Raw genomic sequence first — 20,365 nt, forward strand, 5'->3', positions numbered from 1 at the left:
AATTCCCAAGCTACAGTCATGTACGGTGGCCTGGAGTGACCATAGAGAGAGAAAGACTAAATTTTGTGTCCACAAAATGTAACTTGGACCCACAGTTTAGTTTAATTTGGCCAAAAGTTATAAATCAGGTATGTGGGAACAAGTTACATCTTGAGGCAAGGACAGCCACTCCAGTACTCTACCTGCATTCTAAATCTAGTCTGGGAAAATTGTCTGCTCCGCCTCTGCTCATGCAGCTTTTACCTGCTGTTGTTATTTTTACCTGCCAATATCATTGTCCTGTATTGTTCGCGTTAATGATACTGCAATAAAAACAAAGATCCCCATAAACTACAGGAACAGATTTCATAAGCTACCAAGGGGCCTCTGACAAGTCTGAAAAAAAAAAAGAAGTTTATACCATTTATAAAGTTTTACTGGGTGTAGGAGCTCAGTGCAGATTGTTCAGAGACGTGAGCGTTCATGCAAATAATAACTTCTTATCCCTTCAAAGATGTTTTAGCGCCTGGCTCAGACACATCCACACCCTGTATTGTGGCAACATCCTTTTGCTCACGAAGAGCGTGCACTGCCCCTCCCTTTTTATTTCATTTGCCATACTTTTTACCTGCCCTTTGATAATTATTGTGATTGTACCAGCATTAATGGCAACATTCGCTTGTCAGTTTGGGACAGTTAGGTAATTGGTACCACCCACAGCATGTATCAGCAATACATATTTACATACAAAATGGGTGATTCACCCATGGATGTCCAACAATCTTATTATGTAAGGCTAAGCTTTCTGTCTCTAACTCTAATAGGCCTATGATGCCATACCGCATAATCTTGGATGACCCATCTACAACAGTGTGGAGAAAACAGAAGGTTCTAGAGCAATAAGAAGTGCTGTATTCCTTAATTTATTTAAAACATTTTCACGTGTTGAAAAATAATTCAAAAATATGAGCATTGTGACTTAAAAATCTGGCTATGCTTTTACTTCCACGTCTCTCACTTGCATACGTGTATAGTAACTGATGTATTCGTTGAAAAGAATATTTTAATGCACAATAAATGTTTGTTTCCAATAGCTTCTATGTCATGTGCCCAAGTGACTTCGAATAAATACCATATAATGTTACTTGGCTGAAAAGACAAGCCACGCCTCTAGTTATACAATGTCGCTGCTAATGCTAACCCAGGCTACATGTTATATATACTGGTATTTTCACCCCTGCAAGATGCCAGCAGCTGCCTCGTGCGGTTCGCCTCGTTCCCCAGCCACACTACCAACACGTGCGAGCGTCGGGGACGCGATGGGCCAACACAATTATCAGCCAATCAGCGTAGCGCTCGTCGCTGATTGGTTAGACCCCCGGACCAACGGGAGAGGCGCGAGCCGCTCCACAGCCAATGGAGGTGCTGGAACTGTTCCGCACGTGTATCGTCAGTTGGGGGACTGTGAGTACTTGATGGTCAGCTTGGAGAAACCTGGTACTGGCGGGGAAAACGTCTACTTGAGAGGGGTTAGGTAAGCTGAGCGGCGAGGAAAGTCGAGTCCAGACGCAGCGCGGACGCGTCTCTGCCCACATCCCCCAGCTTGGTTGAGATACGTTTGTTGTTGTTTTTTGTTTTAATCTAGAGTTCATCTTTTCGAGGGATAACGAGAACTCTTTATTTGTTTTTGTGAAACCACGTCTGCTGTCGAGAGGTGAGAGCTCCCTTCAGTGACATTTCTGCGTCTCTGTGTAAAGTTGGCTTCGGCGGCTGTAACGTGACAGTAGTAAATGATTGCCATTTTTGTAATATTCCCAATTAATTGAAATATTTTCTACCTTATCTGGGCGTCACTGCTTATGAAACCTTACGTCTGCCTGGACCCAAACGTCAGAGAGAGTTCAGTTTCAATTCCTTCATAAATGCGGGTTTAAGATACGGCAGGTCTTAATGTTGTTCTGATAGGGTTATCAAATTCGATTATCAGTCATAGATTTCGGATGTGATACAAGCGTTTTCATTTTTTTCCTGGTTTTACAGGCTGTTTTACAGAAAAAGTGATTCTGAATTTACCAGACTTTTTCCTTGCTTAACCATTATATAAGAATAATAAGAATATATTAGAATAAGAATACTTTATGTATACCACACGGGAAATTTAAATAGTTTCAGTCGCATTTACAGAGAGCATTCACATTATTAATAATTTATGTAGAATTGTTTATATTTGAGTAAGAACAAGTATCCTAAGCGTCACAATATCAATGTGGAGGTTTTTTAATAAATATCGTAGTGTCAGATTTAGTCCAGCCCTCTTTTTGATCATCCATGACACGATATATAACAGAGCAGGTTCTTGATTGCTGCGTAGACAACATCAGCCCGGGAGAGTGTGTGCAGCTCTGGCTTTCACTCGCATGTCGGGATGCGTCATGTTCAAGGGAAAGTGCACAATTCAACTTTTTGACAAGAAGCCTTGCAGGCGCAAACTCTCGTCATAGCATAGTCACGCGTGGCATGTGTGATTTGTAGGTGGGTTGTTATTTAATCCATCCAGAGAGCTGTCTCTTGGAGGCTTCAAATGCAGTCCTGCATACGATATTATTTCCTCGTTCAAATGTTTCATTATGCCTCGCCTCGTGCACATGTCAATCAGAAGCCTGTCTTCTTTTTAAACAACGCACGTGGAAAAAGACTGTTGTGAACATGGTCGACCATAGTGGGCTGATGTAGGACACCATCACTCAGCTCATAGAGAGCTCAGAATCTTATGTTACAGAAGTCAAATAAGCTTCAAGAAGCTAAGAAGAGTATGGTAGGATGTTCTCCCTCTGTATTTGGAGTTATAGCTGTTCTTTCTTTCCTCACTTCTTGGGGGGGGGGGGGGGGGGCTCCTGCTCCTTATATGGTGTCTGATCTGATATCGAGATATTGATTTAATATAATGTACCCTATATATGATTAATGAAAAGAGGGACAAATCTGAAAATTAGCCAAAGAAAATTGAAAAAACTATTAAAATCATAAAAATGCTCTAAAGACAAAAGGATAATCAGTTCCCTGTGAGGAGCTCTGAAACTGAGTCAGGTCACAGTTGAATGAAAACTTCTTTTTTTAAGAACTTAGCACAAAAGAGGTGTGTTGAAGTTTCACCGAATTGATTGATTACTTAAGTTATTAAAACCACGTCACAAAAAGTTTGAATGATGGGGGAACATAGCTTAGCTGCCAGAATAATAATGATAACCGGGATATTAATGATAGACCCTTTTCACAGTCGACATTTGGTCTGGTCATTTCATGTGAAGCACATGTGTAATTAATGAGATGTCCCCGTAAATGATTTGTAGAAAATAACCATGATTAATGTAATTAATTTCGGCTGTGCCTTTCCTGGCTGACACGTAAAGGGTTGCATTTAGATGAGAAACTTTCTCAGCCCTGTACGCCCTCTTCACATCGGAGCTTGACCTTTCAGGCTAGACACTGGTGGTGTTAATTGATTTCATTATGACCAGGCTGCCATGACAAAGGCCTTTTGACTGATCGATCATTACAATAGCTTTTATTTTATGTATATAATATTCATATGATAATTATTCATTTTCTGTGCTACTTTCTTCTGTTGAAGTAACTTCAAGAGTACCCCCTATACTCATTATCATTACTGAGATATTTGCTCAATTAGTTTTTCCTGTTTTGCAGTATCCAGTTTTTATGATTGATGTATGTGAACTTGTGGAACTGGTTCTGTGTGGAGATATATTTTTCTGTATTACAGCAGCTCAACAGCATTGTTTCTGTCTCCTGGTGCTCTTTTTCATTCTTCTTTTCTCTCTCATTGTCTCCAAGGATGAATTCATTGGGCACTTCTTCCAAGTGGCCATCTTCTGATTCACTCCCCTCCACTCCAAGCCTTCACCACAGCGAGAATGAACAGACTGAGGATGAAGCTGACGTCTCTTCTGAAGGAGAGGGTGATCATGGAACGAGCAAGTCCTTCTCCATCCATGAAGGATTAAGACTGTCCGGAAGTTATCTTGCCTTCCCTGGTCATTCGGATAAGTTGTACTTGGGTGCTAAGAATGATCAGCCTCAACAATGTACTGGCAGAACAAAGCACCCTGACTTGGCGCCTTCTCTGGGCGCCGACACAGTCAAACTGTCATCAGCTACACCGGGAGATCTGGCCTTTGCCAAGAAGGTTGGTGACCATTTTAAGAGAAATCATTTGTCTGCTTAATTTGGTTCCAGAAGTAACACCATGGTCCCTTGTTTTTCCAGTGCGCAGATTTGCACAGGTTTATCTGTCCGTTGCTACATCTTCTACAAGGACTTAAGGCTGGGAGATTTGACAAAGGTATGTGGTGGAGGAGTATCAAACAGGACTCTCACCTCCTCTCAAGTCTCCATTATTTGATGTTTAGTCTGTATCTTTTTGATTTTGCAGGATTAACCAGCTTCCAGCAGAGTGTTGCCTTGGATAGACTGCAGAGGATTCTGGGAATTCTGCAGAAGCCTGAAATGGGGTAAGACAAATTAGGACTATTATCATTGCCACTAGTACCCAGTGTTGCTATGAACATGTATTCATCTCACTCACTTTTCCCTCACAGAGAGAAATACCTCCACAACCTACTGCAGATAGAGGGGATGCTCAAACTGTGGTTCCCTCATGTGGCCCTTGAGCCCAGAGTTACAGTAATCCAGTCCATCACTCCCAGAATGTCACCACACTGGTGCCAAAGTCAGCGCCACATGCCAGTTAAGGTGAGCGTCATAAATGATTGGCAAGTTGTGACATCGCTGTGTCGGTTTTGTTCCTATACCTCACCCCCTGTCCCTTACCCCCACCCTGATGTGAAATACGATGTCGGAGGAGCAACTCCGATGCTGCAATATCAGATGAGGCAATGTTATTACCATGTGACAGTGCTTACACAAGAGCATGTCGTAGACTGCATAAAGACGTGGACAGCCATCAGGACCATCTTAACCTTTTGGAGCCCAGAGGCCACAGTACGAGGATGAGTGTGAAGGGAAGGAGGGGTGGACCTGGCTGAGAACACTGTGTATGAACACTTATAAAAGGAACCTGAGCAAAGCTAGCGTTAGCCAACCACGTGCTAATTTTGGCTACTGATAAACATGCTTGAACACACAAAGTGGCCACACCCTCAACCCTTTATATAAGTGCCAAAGTAAACATCAAGCTGTGTTGACCATGAGCTCAAAAACTCCCATGGATCAATAATGGTCTGACCTGGTTTTGGACAGTGCAGTCGCCCTCTGCTGGCCAATAAAAACCGACTCTGCCGGTTTAATCCAATTCGGAGTTGTCTTCACTTCTAGATCTGGAAGCGACATAAACGCATACCTTAAAAAGAAAAGCTGGTACTGCAGGATTAAACTCTTTGGGCTAGATGTTCCTGTGATTTGTTAAAAGTTTATTCAGGTTGTTGATTTTGATTTAACCCTCCCATTTCAGAAACGAAAGCTGGCCTGGTCTGACCCTGACCAATCTGGCAAAGACCCACCCACAGAAATCCATCAACAAGGAGGACACGAGAGCTACAAGCCTGTGATGACACTTGAACCTGTTTCTACGCGTTTAACTGGAGCAACTAGGAAACGGAAAACTCCCGAGGATGAACCTGAGGATTGCTGGGCAGATGAACATGAGTTTACAAACAGTGCTGAAACTTTGAGCAGGTTATCACATTTATGTATCCAGAAAGAAACACAGCCTAAAAATGCACCACTCTTCCATTGCGGCAACTCAGCTGCACAAAACCGCTCAGTAACCTCCAGTGCTGACGTTACTTCTGCTGACTCATGTTAGCTGGGTTAGCTAAACTTGCTACCACATGGAGTTGCTGCAGCCTGCCAGTCACGAGTGAGGGAGGCCGGGCTCCTACATATTAACATGACTCTGGACGTTGAGGCAGTCTGTAAATGCTGTGAGGCAAAAACCAGAAAAGGAGGAGGAGACTTACAGAAACATTCATTAACCCCTAAATACTCAGTGTGGCGCTTTTGATTACACGAGAGGTTTTGCACTGTTTTACCTTGACTTGTATATTTTGAGCTTTTTTTTTTTTTAATTTATTTTTTTTTAAGGTAAAATGTTAGAAAATCCTGTGTTTTATATTTTTCAATATCATTGAAAGCAGCCCAAACTGCTAGATTTCATGCTACTAAGTGAAGAACAGCAGTTTCCTCGAGCATTTTTCTTTTGGTCAGGGAACAATCAGTTGCTGCCTTGTTATCCTTACAAATAATCTTCCAATGAAAAACACAGATGGGCAGATAAGCGGTATTGAAAATGGATGAAAAACACAGATTATTTAAAAGCCATTTCGCCAGACATATTCTTTGCTACTGGGGCGATTGTAACGCGCTGCAAGAGGCATGTAGCTACAGCCAGAAAGTGCCAAACATAGTTTTGCTCTATAATCAACATCTTATCACAGTCACTGCTTCTTTATTGTTCAGCACTTTAAAAACACAATTTCTTTGAGTGTTCGTTAAAATGCAGCCAGATCCTAAATCTTCCTTTTAGGTAGCTTGCGAGTGATCTTGTTTTGTGCAGAGAGATTTAACCTTTTTTATGAAAACATGAATTTTCCACGTTTGCTTATTTAAAATATGTAGCTGGTGAACGGCATTTGATCCTGTGTACACCAAAAGAGTTGCACTTTGTATGACAATGAGGAAACGCTACACATCGATCAACACTTAAGAATTATTTATTAATGGTCTGCATGAGAGGAAGAAGACAATTCTGACAGCAGACTAACGGAGCCAATAGTTGCAGCTTAGAGAATAAAAGTATTTCTCATGCTTTAGTTGTATCTTCCATGTTCACACAATTGATGGGAGGGGTTGAATAAGTGAACGGTCACGACACTTAGTATTTATATCAGCTTGATCCAGTTGAGAACTGAGTACCATGAAAATGGACCTGTTGTAGTTATTAATGTCAGAATCACTCAAAGTGCTTTACTGATTATGAAATGTGGGATATCGTAGAGAAGAGAACTATTCTTTCTGAAAGTTTTTTTTTTTTTAACCACCATTTTTTAAAAGTAAATATCATTCATGTTGAATGGCCTTTCATCTCTGGTGGATTGTCACCAGTCAGCCTTGTTTATATGAAATACATATACACAAATTTGACTAAGAGTCTAATTGGTCTCACAAAAGATTATTTCAAAAAAAAAACTGTCAAACACACATGACATTGCAAACCAAATGTGCTGCTGTGTAGTTATTCCTCAGTGCCATTTTCACTGGCACTTATATATGTTATTTAAAATGGAAATTGTACAAACGTTGTAGTGTTGTGTTGTCAGTTGTTTGGGTATTCAAAATGTCCGGGTATGTGTGGCATTTCACATCTTTCCTTCATGAAAAAAGAGAAAGGGAGTAAAATGTTATTTGAGAGTCTTTTGTTTGTTTCCTGCTAGGATGCGGCTATTCTTCTTTGCCACTGTTTATTGATAAATGCACATATTTTTTATATTAAACTTATGAGTATTCATCAAATGCCTTATTCTGATTTCTGGAACAACATCTGAAGTCTCAAAGAGTATTTTTTCCTTGGTTAAATACAAGGCGTAAGTATTTCACATAAACAAAACCTGTCCCCTAAATGTCATGTTTTTCTCAACCACACTGGGAATTGTTAGAAAATTCCCTTGGTAGTTTTTTGTAATCCCCCTGACAAAGAGAGAGGAAAACAACCAATGACAATCTAAAAATAATATCCTTAGTAGAAGCTACTTTAAATTGTCAATTTAAATAATGAATTATGTGTTATGCGTAGTGATTGAAAAATAACAGGACAGTTTAATCTGCCGTTGTATCTTTTTCTATTCTGAGGTTGCACGATGAATAAATTACATTTAATTTTGTGCTGTGAGAGCGATGTGCTACCTGAAAATGTAACCTCCTTTATGCATTTGCAAAAACAGTTTTATCAGATACATTTTTTAAATGAGAATGTATACTTTGAGTAATTAAAAGCATCACAAATTGTACATATATTATATCAGTAATAGCTTAGTCTACTTATCAGCTTAGTTGTCAGAGTAGTCAGAATATGGCGTCCTTTTTATGTGAGTAAGAGTTAGAATTTAGTTTTTTTCCAATTAATTGTTGTACTGAGGGTTCAATTTAAGAAAAATAACATAACGCGTACGAGTGAACTCCCTGTTGACAATAACGTGCAGCAGGTGGCGCAAACAAAATCGTCTTCCGAGGCGCTGGGTGGCGCCACAAGGCCGTTGTGTTTGCGGAAGTGTTCTTCATCACCCCACGAGCAGCGAGTAAACACTCCTCCAGGATGTCGTAGGGCGCTAAGTTTTAGCCTGTAATGTCCAAGGATACTCACGCTTTTCTTTAATACAGAACCCTGTTTTGAATAGTTTCTAGACACGTACATATACCTGCGATATTTGTGCTTTTATTCGTTTACAATGGCAGCTGAGCGGCTGCTGAGTGCGGTCAAGTCTGTTCTACGTTAAGCTAGCTAGCTATGTGCTAGCCCCGGTTACCCTCGGTTGGCTCCGGCTTGGTTAAGGTTCCTCCAGCGATGGCAGCGGGAGCAGTGGGCGCTTCTGGCGGCCCGTTTGATTCTACTGTAGAGAGAAAGTTTCTAAATGTAACGAACACCATGGATTCAATTCAAGGTCTGTCAACGTGGTGTATCGAAAATAAGAAGTACCACAGCCTGATAGTGCGACACTGGATCAAGTGTTTGAAGAAATGTAAGTACCGTTACGTAACTTACCGTTACATTGATACCCCATTACTGGTGCTTCAGATGGTCGGTGATATGAGGAAATTCGATTCCAGTTTTCTTGTTTTATATGCCATTAAAGAGTAAATGTTGCCCAGATGTACTTAAAAGTGTTTTTTTTTTATCTCAAGAGTCCTTTGGCTCTATTCAGTTTAGCAAATCACCAGCTAACACCTGTTGGATGAGAAACGTCACTGAATTGCTAACCAGACAGATTCAAAATGGATACTCTTGCAATGCTGATGAAAAGTCTCAGTAGACTCAGGATTTCGCATCGTCCGCAGATGGATGAATAAGTATACGTACATTATAGTGTGAGTGGCAACTTGTAAGTCTGTTGAAATGGGGTTTGCATTATTGGGCAAAGTTAAAACCGTTGTGTTTCTGTCACAGGTGCCCTGGAAGAATGACAGTTATTTCCCCCTGATGTATTAACAATGTTAAAAAAGGGAACTTCCCAATTTTTTGAGCAGGTTTACTCTAGCATACACACGTTTGAGAAGTAACATTTACTGTGATTGTAATCAGCAAGACTTTTTATGTAGATGTTGGATGTGGTGGAAAGGTTAATATGACAAAAGGTTCTTTATTTAGAAATGAGTGAGATCCATTTGCTCCTTTTTTCAGAAATTGGTTTTATTCTGTTTTTCTTCTCTTTGTTCTTTGTGTGGCATAAAAATTGATTGTGCCCTGAAGCGATGAATGAGAGTTTCTGCTCTGGTTGGGCTTTGTTTGCTTATCTAAGTGGGCAACAGAAGATCCTTGAAACTATCAAAAATAGTTATGTTGACTGGTCCCTCACTTCAGCATTTATGTTTATATTCAGTCTACCTTTACTTATCAGTCCCAAGTTTCAGAATGGCATTGTCTTTATAACACTGTATTCGTGGGGGCCTTGGTTGGACAATTGTTGATGATCAAATGTAATACTATTACCTCCCCAAAGGAGGCAATGCCTGGAGAGGGTGAGGAACTGGACCAAGGAAAATCCTTTAAATCTCCAACTGGGGCATCTGGTTTTTCCATTTGGACCCCCTAAGTCCCTTAATACATATCGAGGTGTGTTTATTTCTCATGCAAAGCTTTTCTTTTTGTTTATTTTCTCACTGGTATTTATCTTAAGTACAAAGTGCTGGCAAAAAAGCTAGCATTAGAATGCTACAAATGAGATAATGGGCTATGAATGAAAGCAACAGGCTTCCGGTTTGAGCCTTTGTTACAAGATGTGACAGCTAGAGTTTTGTGTGAATGTGCTATAAAGTATTATCTTGTCTTGTCGAGGCCTGGATAAAAAACACTGAAAATATTCTGTTTGGAGTTTTCCAAATTTTGATGGACAGGAGTCTTCAATACTTTCTTTTGAATAAGATAGCTGTCAAATGAGTGGATGACAAACCCCTGAAATGATTAAATTATTCAACATAAAAAAAAATGTTTTCAACCTAACTTAATCTGCTATTTGATGTAAAGTGACAACTAAGTCAACAGTGACAAGAAGCCCATGGTTTTAGAAGCCATGCTTACTTGATGTACAGCAGCTTGTCATTGATTTTTGATTATGAATAGGGGTTCATTGATCCTTTTTTGGTTTTTAAAATTCCTGGTTCGTCTGGTGTTTGTGTTGAAGCAGGTGTTGTGACAAATTGAATGGGAAAATCCTGCTCCTTCGGTAGCATTTTTCAAAAGCTTTTTTTTTTTTTTGACTGGTTGCTGTTTCTATATTCAAAGAAATTTTTTATTATTCTTAGTCTTCGAGGGTGGTCATGTGACTTCAGCGTGAACATTTTCAAAGTCGTTTTTTTAATTGCAACGCTGGTTGATTGTTAACTTGTGGTGTGGTGGGAATTTGTCGACAGAGAAAGGAGACACGAGACCACAGTTTTTGGTCAACGGTTCATAGCAAGGCTTGCAAGATAAATGTTACATATTTACTCGCTTGCATTCATTAAGTATGTTTGGATTCATTGAGTATGGTATAATTCAACATCTCTGCAGTAATTTAGAGAGGAGATGCCAGATTGGGAAGATTCGAGTTGGGTTTACTATTGACGTAGCTGTTGCAATGGAACAGGGTTATATTGAGTGAGACACTCCTATTTTTCCATTTATATGAACTATAGTTTACTAAAATACTGGTAAAAACTGCATGTCCTCACATTTAAAAGGATGCAATTAGATAATTTGTAGTCTAAGTGAACTTTTAAATCCAATTGAAACTGGAGTCTGGCAGCTGCTTGATTATCTTGTTAAAAAGTTGCAACTCCTAATGTTTTGAGTGAGAGTTATTGAGGCAAGAGAATTTTTTTTTTATCTGGCACCTCACTTTAAAATGAATTGATGTTGAATAAGATTCTCAGTTTTTAATCTGTTCATCTTACAGCTCTCTTGCATTTCACTGTGCCAAAATTGTTTTCCATCGCCTTTTGAAAAATTGTCAAGTAACATAAGCTTCAATTCTTAGCTGTGTTTACATATTGTTGGATGAGGTCATTACAGTATTCTGTCAAAGTTGGACATCACTTTTGTATGAAATAGCAAAATGTACATAAGTGGGAAAGACTGTTGATTTGTTGTCTTCAGCAGAGCTTCAGCATCTTATTGTCGGCAGTATTAAATGGTTTGAATGACACCAAAGGCAGCTGCTGTCTTTCCATGAACAGTTGCAGTTGAACAATGGAAAAACTTGACTAGTTACTAACCAAACACTCTGTCAGTGGTGGTTGTCTTGAATGTAGAGCTACTTAATTCCTGTTGAGACTGGACTGTTGTCAGGGCTCTGGGAAATTGTATGGAGTGTTTTTTCAAATTTTACTGACTAAAAAAATTCATTTGACATCACTTGTGAAAAAAGAGTCTGCAGATTAACCAATGCAAATATTTGGTAGTTGTATCCCTAGATAAAGGTTTTATTGTGGTGTTTGTCATTTACACTACCAGTCAAAAATTGGACACACCTTCTCATTTAAGGTTTTTTTCATATTTACATTGTAGATTCTTGCTGAAGGCATCAAAACTATGAATGGACACATGGAATTATGTAGTAAAGAAAAAGGTGTGAAATAACTCGAGACATGATTTATATTTTAGATTCTTCAAAATAGCCACCCTTTGCTTTGGTTACTGCTTTGCACACTCTTGGCATTCTCTCGGTGAGCTTCATGAGGTCAGCACCTGAAATGTTTTTCCGATAGTCTTGAAGGAGTTCCCAGAGATGCTGAGCACTTGTTGCCCTTTTGCCTTCACACTGTTGTCCATCTCCATCCATGCTGGTTCAGTGTGCCTTCAATTTTGAATAAATCCCCAACAGTGTCACCAGCAAAGCCCCCCCACACCATCACACTGCCTCCTCCATGCTTCACGGTGGGAGCCATGCTTGTAGAGACCATCCCTTCACCTTTTCTGCATCGCACAAAGACACGGCGGGTGGAACCCAAGATCTCAAATTCGGACTCATCAGAACAAAGCCCAGATTTCCACTAGTCTAATGTCCATTCCTTGTGTTTCTTGGCCCAAACAAATCTCCTCTGCTTGTTACTTTTCCTCAGTAGTGGTTTTTTTAGCAGCTATTCGACCATCTCCTCTGAACAGTTGATGTAGAGATGTGTCTGCTACTAGAACTCTGTCTGGGCTCTAATCTGAGGTGCTGTTAACTTGTGATTTCTGAGACTGGTGACTCTGATGAATTTATTTTTAGCAGCAGAGGAGACTCTTGGTCTTCCTTTCCTGGGGAGGTCCTCATGTGAGCCAGTTTCATTGTAACATTTGATGTTTTTTGCGACTGTACTTAGGGACACATTTTAAGTTTTTGCAATTTTGGACTGACTGACCTTCAGTTCTCAGAGAATGATAGACTGTCATTTCTCTTTACTTAGTTGATTGGTTCTTGCCATAATATGAATATTAACAGTTGTCAAATAGAATTGTTAGCTGTGTACCAACCTGACTTCTGCACAGCACAACTGATGGTCCCAACCCCATTAACAAGGCAAGAAAGACCACAAGTGAACCCTGACAAGGCGAACCTATGAAGGGAAAACCATTTCATGAAGCTCATTTAGAGAAGGCCAAGGGTTTGCAGTGCTGTCAACAAAGCAAAGAGTGTGGCTACTTTGAGGAATCTAAAAAATAAATCATTTTTAGAGTTATTTAAAAAAAAAACTTTGTAACATAACTCCATATATTTTGCTTCATATATTTGATGTCTTCAGTATGCATCTACAATGTAGAAAGTAGTAAAAATAAAGAAAAAACATTGAATGAAAAGGTGTGTCCAAACTTTTGACTGGTAGTGTGTTAAATTAATCTGGGTTCCCCATTGATTTGTATGGTTCTTCATCGATCCCTCTCTGCCTTCATTACTTTGGCTCACTGATGATTATAGAGATGACCCAATTAATTCAGAGCTCAGTACTCAGCTTGGATCATTGCCTAGTCATCACATGTAGGCCACCTTTGTATTACTGGCGACCAACTTTTGTAGAAAGTACAAATTTGTCTTGATTCTTGTACCAAAACAGATTTATCACAAGCTTCATTTATCATGTTTTTTTTCCATCTTGGTGTAAAATTTAAATCCTTGTCATTTGTCAAATTGTGATTTCATTTACTTGATCGTGCAACACGCTAAAGGGGTGTGTGTGTGTGTGTGTGTGCGTGTGTGTGTGTGATTGCGCACGTGCTTGTGTGCGCCACTCATGTTCTGACTGACATGCTTGTCATTCGTTGTTTTCACAGAAACAAGTGAATTCACTGAGTTTTACAGGGTTCTCGTAGTTTGATGAAACAGTTTTATGTAATTGCTCATAATTGATGTTACAAAATTAATAAAATAATCTCTAGGTTCCGGCCATCAGCAACGAGTGTCTGACATTTTTCCCTCCCCAGCTGAACTGCAGCATTCATCCCGGTCAAACTCACATTACTGTCTCTCTTTGCTTTAACAGCGGATTCCTCGCACAAGCTCAACCTGTTTTACCTCGCCAACGATGTCATTCAGAACTGTAAAAGGAGAAATGCCATTGTGTACCGCACAGCATTTGCCGATGTGCTCCCCGAGGCCTTCTTACAAATCAAGTAGGGAGAAAAATTACTCCATCATACTTGAAGGTTCTTGTGTGACGTATAGTGGCATTGATAATATCTTATACCTCCACTTCCTTTTTACATTTGCTTCTCTGTCCCTTTCTTTCTTCCTTTATTTGTCCTTCCCTTCATTCTATAAATTTAAAGAATTGCCTAAAACATAAAAAAGCACATTACGTGAATCTCAAGTCTGCCTTGTTCTTATTATTTCTTCTGTCTCACCCAGCTGTGACGGCGACGCCAAGGTGTCAAAGTCAGTGGAGAGGATACTGTCCATCTGGGAGGAGAGGAGTGTGTATTCGGGGGCACTCATCACTGAGCTTAGGAATAGCTTAGTCAAAGAGGAGTCCCCTCCTGAGACACCTGTGGAGCAAAAAAGTAAGTGTGTCAGCTTTTTATTTGGCTTCATCATCTTGTCTTGAATTGCATTTCACCCTCAGGATTTGCATTCATTTTTAGTGTTATGAATTACAACATATTATTTCATTTTTATCCTTGCTGTGCCTACTCATTGGAAAACACTCAATACTAATATGTAAATTTATTGCAGATTGTCATTAATTTGCTGTCTATCTTTTTATTTTTAAAAGCTCCAGTTGAGTCTAAGGCAGATCTCCGGTCCAAGATTGTTGCAGAGTTTGTGGTAAGACAGATTTTGAATTAATTTGTGCAGCAGATTTTCAAAGTCTGATATGATAGGGTGTCCCTTTGACAAAGCTTAGTTGTTTGAAACAGTTAATTATTTAGCCAAGCTTGCCTCATATTAGTTTTCCACAACTTCAGAGTACACGACACAGAAACACTCTGTCCTGGGTCATTTATTAATCTCTGACTCTAGAAGGAGGAAAATTCCCCCAAAACTTTCGTATCTCTTCACCATACATATTCTTAACCAGATTATATACGTATGTTGTTCTATATGATGTCCTCATGTTTTTCCAACTCCACTGAGCCTTAAACTATCTGGAGCCCCCTGGTGAGGCCCCCCTCACACTCTGAAAACCTCTGATCTAGACACTTAATCACACAATAATCATTAAATACAGTTTATTTGGAGCAATTTTTAGCCTTTTTTGGTGCTACAGTATCAAAAATGTTATTTGCAATTCAGATATCCTGTCCCTGTTGGCCTGCCGATGTGACTGAACGTTTCTTTTACATCTTCTAGCCTCAGGCACTACTGGACTTACTCTGCAAATACAAGAGGTCTCTGGAGGAAGTGGACTTGAGAGAAAAGCAGTTGGCTGCTATGAGGGTTGACATCTGCAGTTCTGAAGCCCTCAAGAAACTCAAAGGTGCAGGATTGCATCCTTTTCTACAATACAACACAACATTTGATTTCTGTTTTGTTTTCATACAAACTCTTAAATGCAACTATCTCTACATCCTTGACACTTTCAGATAAGGCAGGAGGAAAGAAATTCTCCAAGGACTTTGAGGAAGGAAGCGCACAGTTACAAGAATTTGTTAAATTCTTTGACAAACAAAACAAAGTGGGACCTCCTCTCCTGGAAGCCCTAAGCAATGCAGATATCTTCTATGAGATGCAGTACAATGAGGTCAAGATCGTTGCTAATGTAAGTGAGTTTGTAGTCAAGTACATCTTCCAGTTTCAGACAACCTTATTTTGTCCTATGTTTTTAAAACAATCAAAAACCTACTTTTTCAATCTAACATTTTTATGCGATGACATCATAGCTAATTCACATTTTTGCAACTATGAGGGTTAGAGTCCTCTGCTACTGACTGATACAAATACTGCAATTACAGTGCTGCGTGTAAGCCCAACCTGGAAATGATCATGTTCTTAGTCATTCCTCTTGCCATAATGAACAACATTAGAGTGGTTTATACATGCAGAACAGATATGAAAAATTTGGTGCCTCAATGTCAAAATAATGCTTGGTGACAAAGGAGAATCAGAAAAGAAGAAGGCTCAGCCCAGTGTTAATATTATGGTTTTCATGTCATTGAAAATTCATTGTCGGTCAACCCCAGTTAAGTGCTTGAAGAAAAACGATAAAGAAATTAATATGGAGTGTAACAAACATACATATAAAAACATTTTATTCAGGGTGAATTTTATTATGCTTTTATTGATGCATGACTACATTTGCTCTCTAGGCTTACCAGACATTTGCTAACCGGGTGTCAAACCTGAAGCGCAAGCTGGACAATTTGAAGGCCACCTTACCAGACCTGGACGAATCACCGATTCCGTCACCCTCAGCAGACGCACCATCACCAACAGGCTCAGAGTCCCCATTCCACGATCTGGAACTGGCCAACCCTGATCCAGATCTTGATGGCTCCGCTATGGATGATGATGCAGAACCTCCAGCCCCGAGTCCTCTGTCTTCCCCTGGAGGATCCCCCAAACACATTGTTAGTCTTGGGGACAATGATAACCGTGAAGTGGAGGACATGGATCTTTCTGAGGAAGAAATGGACAGTGCGAATATTATAGGTAAGCACTGGCAAGGAAATTGGGAGTTTCAACTTGCATTATTACAAGATATTATTAATTTCTCTGGGTTCCTGCTGGAAAATATGTGCACATAATAAAAATGAGCAACATTAAATGAAATAGGTTAGTTATTGAATTTAGGGTTAAATCAAAAGAAGTTCCATATGGTCATCAGATGTTATTGTGATTAAAGCACTTCTCTTATTTTTTTCTCAGTGAAGGTTTCTTTGTTTCTGTGGCACAAAAGGAAAATGAATAAACACCAAAACAAAATTCTCTCAAAGATAGTGGTATTAGTATCAGTAATTGGCCAAATAGTTATTTTGAAGGTACCATTTGTGGCTGATCTCAACAGGCTAAGACTTCATATTCGTCAAATCCATAGGGGGCAGCATATGATCAGGAAATTTGGTTGATCCACCCTTATTGTAAGACACATGGAAATACTGTTTTAGCATGGGCTGCTCCCTCACAATGCTTCAGTATGGATCTCACAGGGGCTTGGATATCATCTCAATTACCCTACTGGTGCAGAGTTTTGATGAGTGACCCCAAGAGTACAAGTACTGGGTTCTTTGGGCTCACTGTTGTCTGGTGATAAGCTCCAGCTCCTTAATCTTACACTACTGCCTCTTGAGCAACAAAGTGGTATAATGAGACTAGACAGATTGCTGCTAGCTTCTTGCGACTAATATGATCCCCATCTAAATTTCACAATTGACGTGTCTCTTATCAATGTGATAAATTTAAACCAGAGCCTTCACAACTTGGATTAGATAGTGTATTTGCCAAAAGGTCGCTGGCACTAAATCAACTTTACTTGTCTTCTCTGGAAATGTAAGTAAGTGGGTCTGACTTGTTGACTTGGCAGATACCCAATATTAGATGCCAAAAATTGAAACACACCTCTCACAGCTACATTTTCACCCTCAGTGGAGAAGCTGGAGTGTCCCGCCCAGTCTAAGGTATCCCTTCCAGTCAGTGCTAACGCCAAGCCATCAGTAGCAGCAGTGCAGCCTGTCCCGCATGCCGCTCCACCTGTAGCAGCTCCTGCAGCAAATTTGGATGGAGTTGACCTGGGCAAAATTGGGTCCATCCTCAACAGTTTAAGTTCAGTCATGAAGACAACAGGTGAGCAACCTGATGTAGACAAAAATAATACAACCAAAGTGTTAGCATGCTTACATTTGCTTATTATAAGGTCATGTGAGGGTTGGGGTTTTTGCAGGAATATAATCATCAATTGATAAATGATAAATGTCTACTTAAAGCATTTATCTGTGTGTAGATCTTTCTTTTTAACTCAAAATGTATTTGTACAGATGTAGTCTTTTTACTCCACAAAAACCCTTTTTGCAGGACCATCAGTGGAGAGTCATCATGTGGCTGACGCTACTGGCTCCTCGGTGGAGACCATGCCTGCTGCCTCTGTGGCCCCTCAGGATGCAAGTTCTCTGGTCAACCTGCTTTCAAAGGTGGATGTGAGTCCTGCAGACCTCCTCAGTGCTCTGTCCAAAGTCCAGGGCCAAGGCAGTTCTGATGGTGAGAATCATGAGATATTTTTCTTTTTTAAACAACTTTATACATGTTTTATATCATATATATTTCTTAAAACATCTTTTTATATCCCTGCATTTTTTCTATCAGGTGCTACTTCTCTTCTGAGCAGCCCAACTCCAAATGTCTCCTCAGACTCCTCCAATACAGGCAAGATTCCTCCCTCCCCCTTATCCACATCTGCATCGGCAGTGCCCTCTCAGAATGTGTCTGTTCCCACAGTTGCGTACGTGCCTTCCTCATCCAGGTCCAGTGTAAGGCAGAACACAAATTCTCAAATGCCCCCTCAGACCAACCCAGCCTCTGCCTTGGTGCAAGCTCTCCACAGAGACATGGATTTGGCAAAAGAACAAGAACCTGAGAAGCCAGAGAGTTTAGAATCTAAAATTCACAGTTTTCTGCATCATAACCCTGCTTTCAGCAACTTTGACTTTGGATTCTCCAGTAACCCGGCTGCTGGAGGAGAGAACCTGAGCCCGGTTACAGGAGCAGATACCCAGGATGGGACACCAGTGCGGGATGAGGGTGGAGGCACCCCAACTCAAGATGAGATGATGGACAAGCCAGCGGGGATTCCGACCCCTTCTAGCACGCATCCATCATCTATCGCAGAAACTGTAAAACCAGCTCCCATTCCCTTACAAAATAGTACTCAACTGAACCTTGAGATTCCTCTGCCTCAGGCCCACTTGCAGCTAGGTGTTGCTCAGAATGGACAGGTCTACCAGCAATACTCCTACAGTAACCAGGACAGGTCTGAGCATGGAGTTGCCACAGCTGTTGCACACTACCAGACGATGTCTACACAAAGTGGAGGTCCTGTGCCTGGAGAAAGACCCCCAGGCAATGTCAGCGGCTCACAGACAGTTGAGGGCTTTCAAGGCAGTGACAGGGGTTGGTATGGTGAAACTTACCCAGAGGGGGGCTTTCAGCAACACACAGGCTACAATATGACAAGGGCTGGAGGGGCCAGTGAAAACACAAAATCTGCACATTATCCATACCAAGCAGAGCAAAGTCAGGAACCTCAAGAGGTGGCCGCCCAACAAGGAGCCACCCTATCCTCTGGTTTCTACACAGAAGGCCTTCCTCCTGTCCCTGAATTACCGCCTCCTCCTGAATGCTTTGGCAACAATGCGTCCGCAGTCAGTAGTACAATGAGGCTCCCAGGGCAGCAGCCAGTGCCCAGAACAGACATTGGGGAGGTGGGTAGGAGTGTCATTAGTGGGATGGTGGTCCACGAACATGGACACAAGTCAGTGTTTCATCCAGAGGATCCACAATATGACCTCAGTCGCCATCACCATGTGGATCTACACCCTCGCATGGACAACTTAGGGTATCAGGAAGACCTTGATCATTACCACGATGAGCTTCATGGTCATGACACCCTTCACTTTCCAGACGATCGCTTGTCCCACCCAGATGATCCATACCACCAGCCAGGCACCCCTCCACCCAACTACCCCAGAATTAGAGGACGCCTCACTCCCCCTCTCTCACCCTCAGAAGACCCTTATTACACCCATGACTACCAAAGGCAGAGCCCTCCTCACCCTCACTTTGGGCCTAGGAGACCACCACCTCATCTTGAAATTCGTCACCCTGGCCTTAGGCCTCCACAACGACCCCCCCATGGTCCTCCACAACGACCCCCCCATGGTCCTCCACAACGACCTCTGCAACGACCTCCACATGGGCCTCTGCACCGACCTCCACATGGGCCTTCACATGCACCTCTGCATGGGCCCCCGCATCGGCCCCCGCATCGGCCTCTGCATCGGCCTCCTCCCCCACCACACCACCACCCTCCCAGAGGGCCCCTGCGTGCCCCATTTCCCCGGTTCCCTGGGCCAGATCCACGATTAAGAGGCAAACATCCAGGTCCGAGAGGAGGGGGTCCAATGTTTCCTCCGAAAAGACCCTTCCTACCACCACGGTACTGACTGGACAAGTTGCTCTGAACTCGTCAAATCACTGTGGAAGTCATGAAGGCAGGGGCTGGACTGAACTGAGAAATGAGGAAAGGGCATAAAGAGGCATAAAATACTGAGGTGAGACTGAGGTGGGCATTGGCGGAAGAATGAATCATGAAAACAAAAGCTGCCGGAAGAAAAGTGGAAATCCAAGAAATAAGGAAGAATAAAAGGAAAGGTTGAGGAGAGGCAGGAAACTAAGACACACCACCACGAGATGTAAGAGAAACCGGATGCTCTGAGAACGCTGCCAGGCAGAGCCGTGAAGACAGAAGATTAAAGAAAATAAGAGGTGGATATATATATATAAATATAAATATATGATTCACTTTTTTTGGTTATTTACTCAATTGAAACTTTACAGTAAATATGTAACTGATCATCAGCTTGATAAAACTCAGATCGTGTGTGTGTGTGTGTGTGTGTGTGTGCGCGCGCGCTTGTGGTCAAGTTTAAGTCAACTAGTCGCAGGCCGTTCCTCGTTTTGTTCGAAGATAGTTA

The 20,365-nt window shown here is 41.2% G+C and overlaps 2 protein-coding genes and 1 long non-coding RNA gene across 4 annotated transcripts; 2 read left to right on the forward strand and 1 right to left on the reverse strand.

The window, feature by feature from the left end:
- Positions 1-1,434: 1,434 nt before the first annotated feature.
- On the forward strand, positions 1,435-7,611 carry ciarta (circadian associated repressor of transcription a). Of its 2 annotated transcripts, XM_086194062.1 has the most exons (6): positions 1,440-1,693; positions 3,832-4,183; positions 4,264-4,339; positions 4,430-4,508; positions 4,596-4,749; positions 5,468-7,608. In XM_086194062.1, the coding sequence occupies exons 2-6, from the start codon at positions 3,833-3,835 to the stop codon at positions 5,819-5,821; spliced, it is 1,014 nt and encodes a 337-aa protein (XP_086050188.1). In that variant the 5' UTR covers positions 1,440-1,693; position 3,832; the 3' UTR covers positions 5,822-7,608. The 2 variants fall into 2 exon arrangements, with proteins under 2 accessions (XP_086050187.1, XP_086050188.1); XM_086194061.1 differs by having other exon boundaries at positions 1,435-1,693; positions 4,264-4,508; positions 5,468-7,611.
- A 680-nt stretch (positions 7,612-8,291) lies between these two features.
- On the forward strand, positions 8,292-19,839 carry rprd2a (regulation of nuclear pre-mRNA domain containing 2a). Its single transcript, XM_086194059.1, has 10 exons — positions 8,292-8,750; positions 13,726-13,855; positions 14,091-14,242; positions 14,455-14,507; positions 15,033-15,159; positions 15,266-15,441; positions 15,989-16,331; positions 17,265-17,462; positions 17,691-17,873; positions 17,979-19,839. Exons 1-10 carry the CDS (start codon positions 8,576-8,578, stop codon positions 19,832-19,834), a joined length of 3,393 nt encoding a protein of 1,130 aa, XP_086050185.1. The 5' UTR covers positions 8,292-8,575; the 3' UTR covers positions 19,835-19,839.
- Positions 8,376-9,196, reverse strand: LOC147240704 (uncharacterized). The gene is made up of 3 exons (XR_015111335.1): positions 9,012-9,196; positions 8,774-8,842; positions 8,376-8,621 (listed from the first exon to the last, which is right to left on the reverse strand). It is a non-coding gene; the product is annotated as an uncharacterized LOC147240704 (long non-coding RNA).
- Positions 19,840-20,365: the final 526 nt, after the last annotated feature.

This window comes from Aulostomus chinensis, chromosome 22 (genome assembly GCF_037954235.1).
Source record: "Aulostomus chinensis isolate RoL2024-O1b breed Wild chromosome 22, RoL_Achi_v1.0, whole genome shotgun sequence".
Classification (NCBI taxonomy): Eukaryota; Metazoa; Chordata; class Actinopteri; order Syngnathiformes; family Aulostomidae; genus Aulostomus; species Aulostomus chinensis.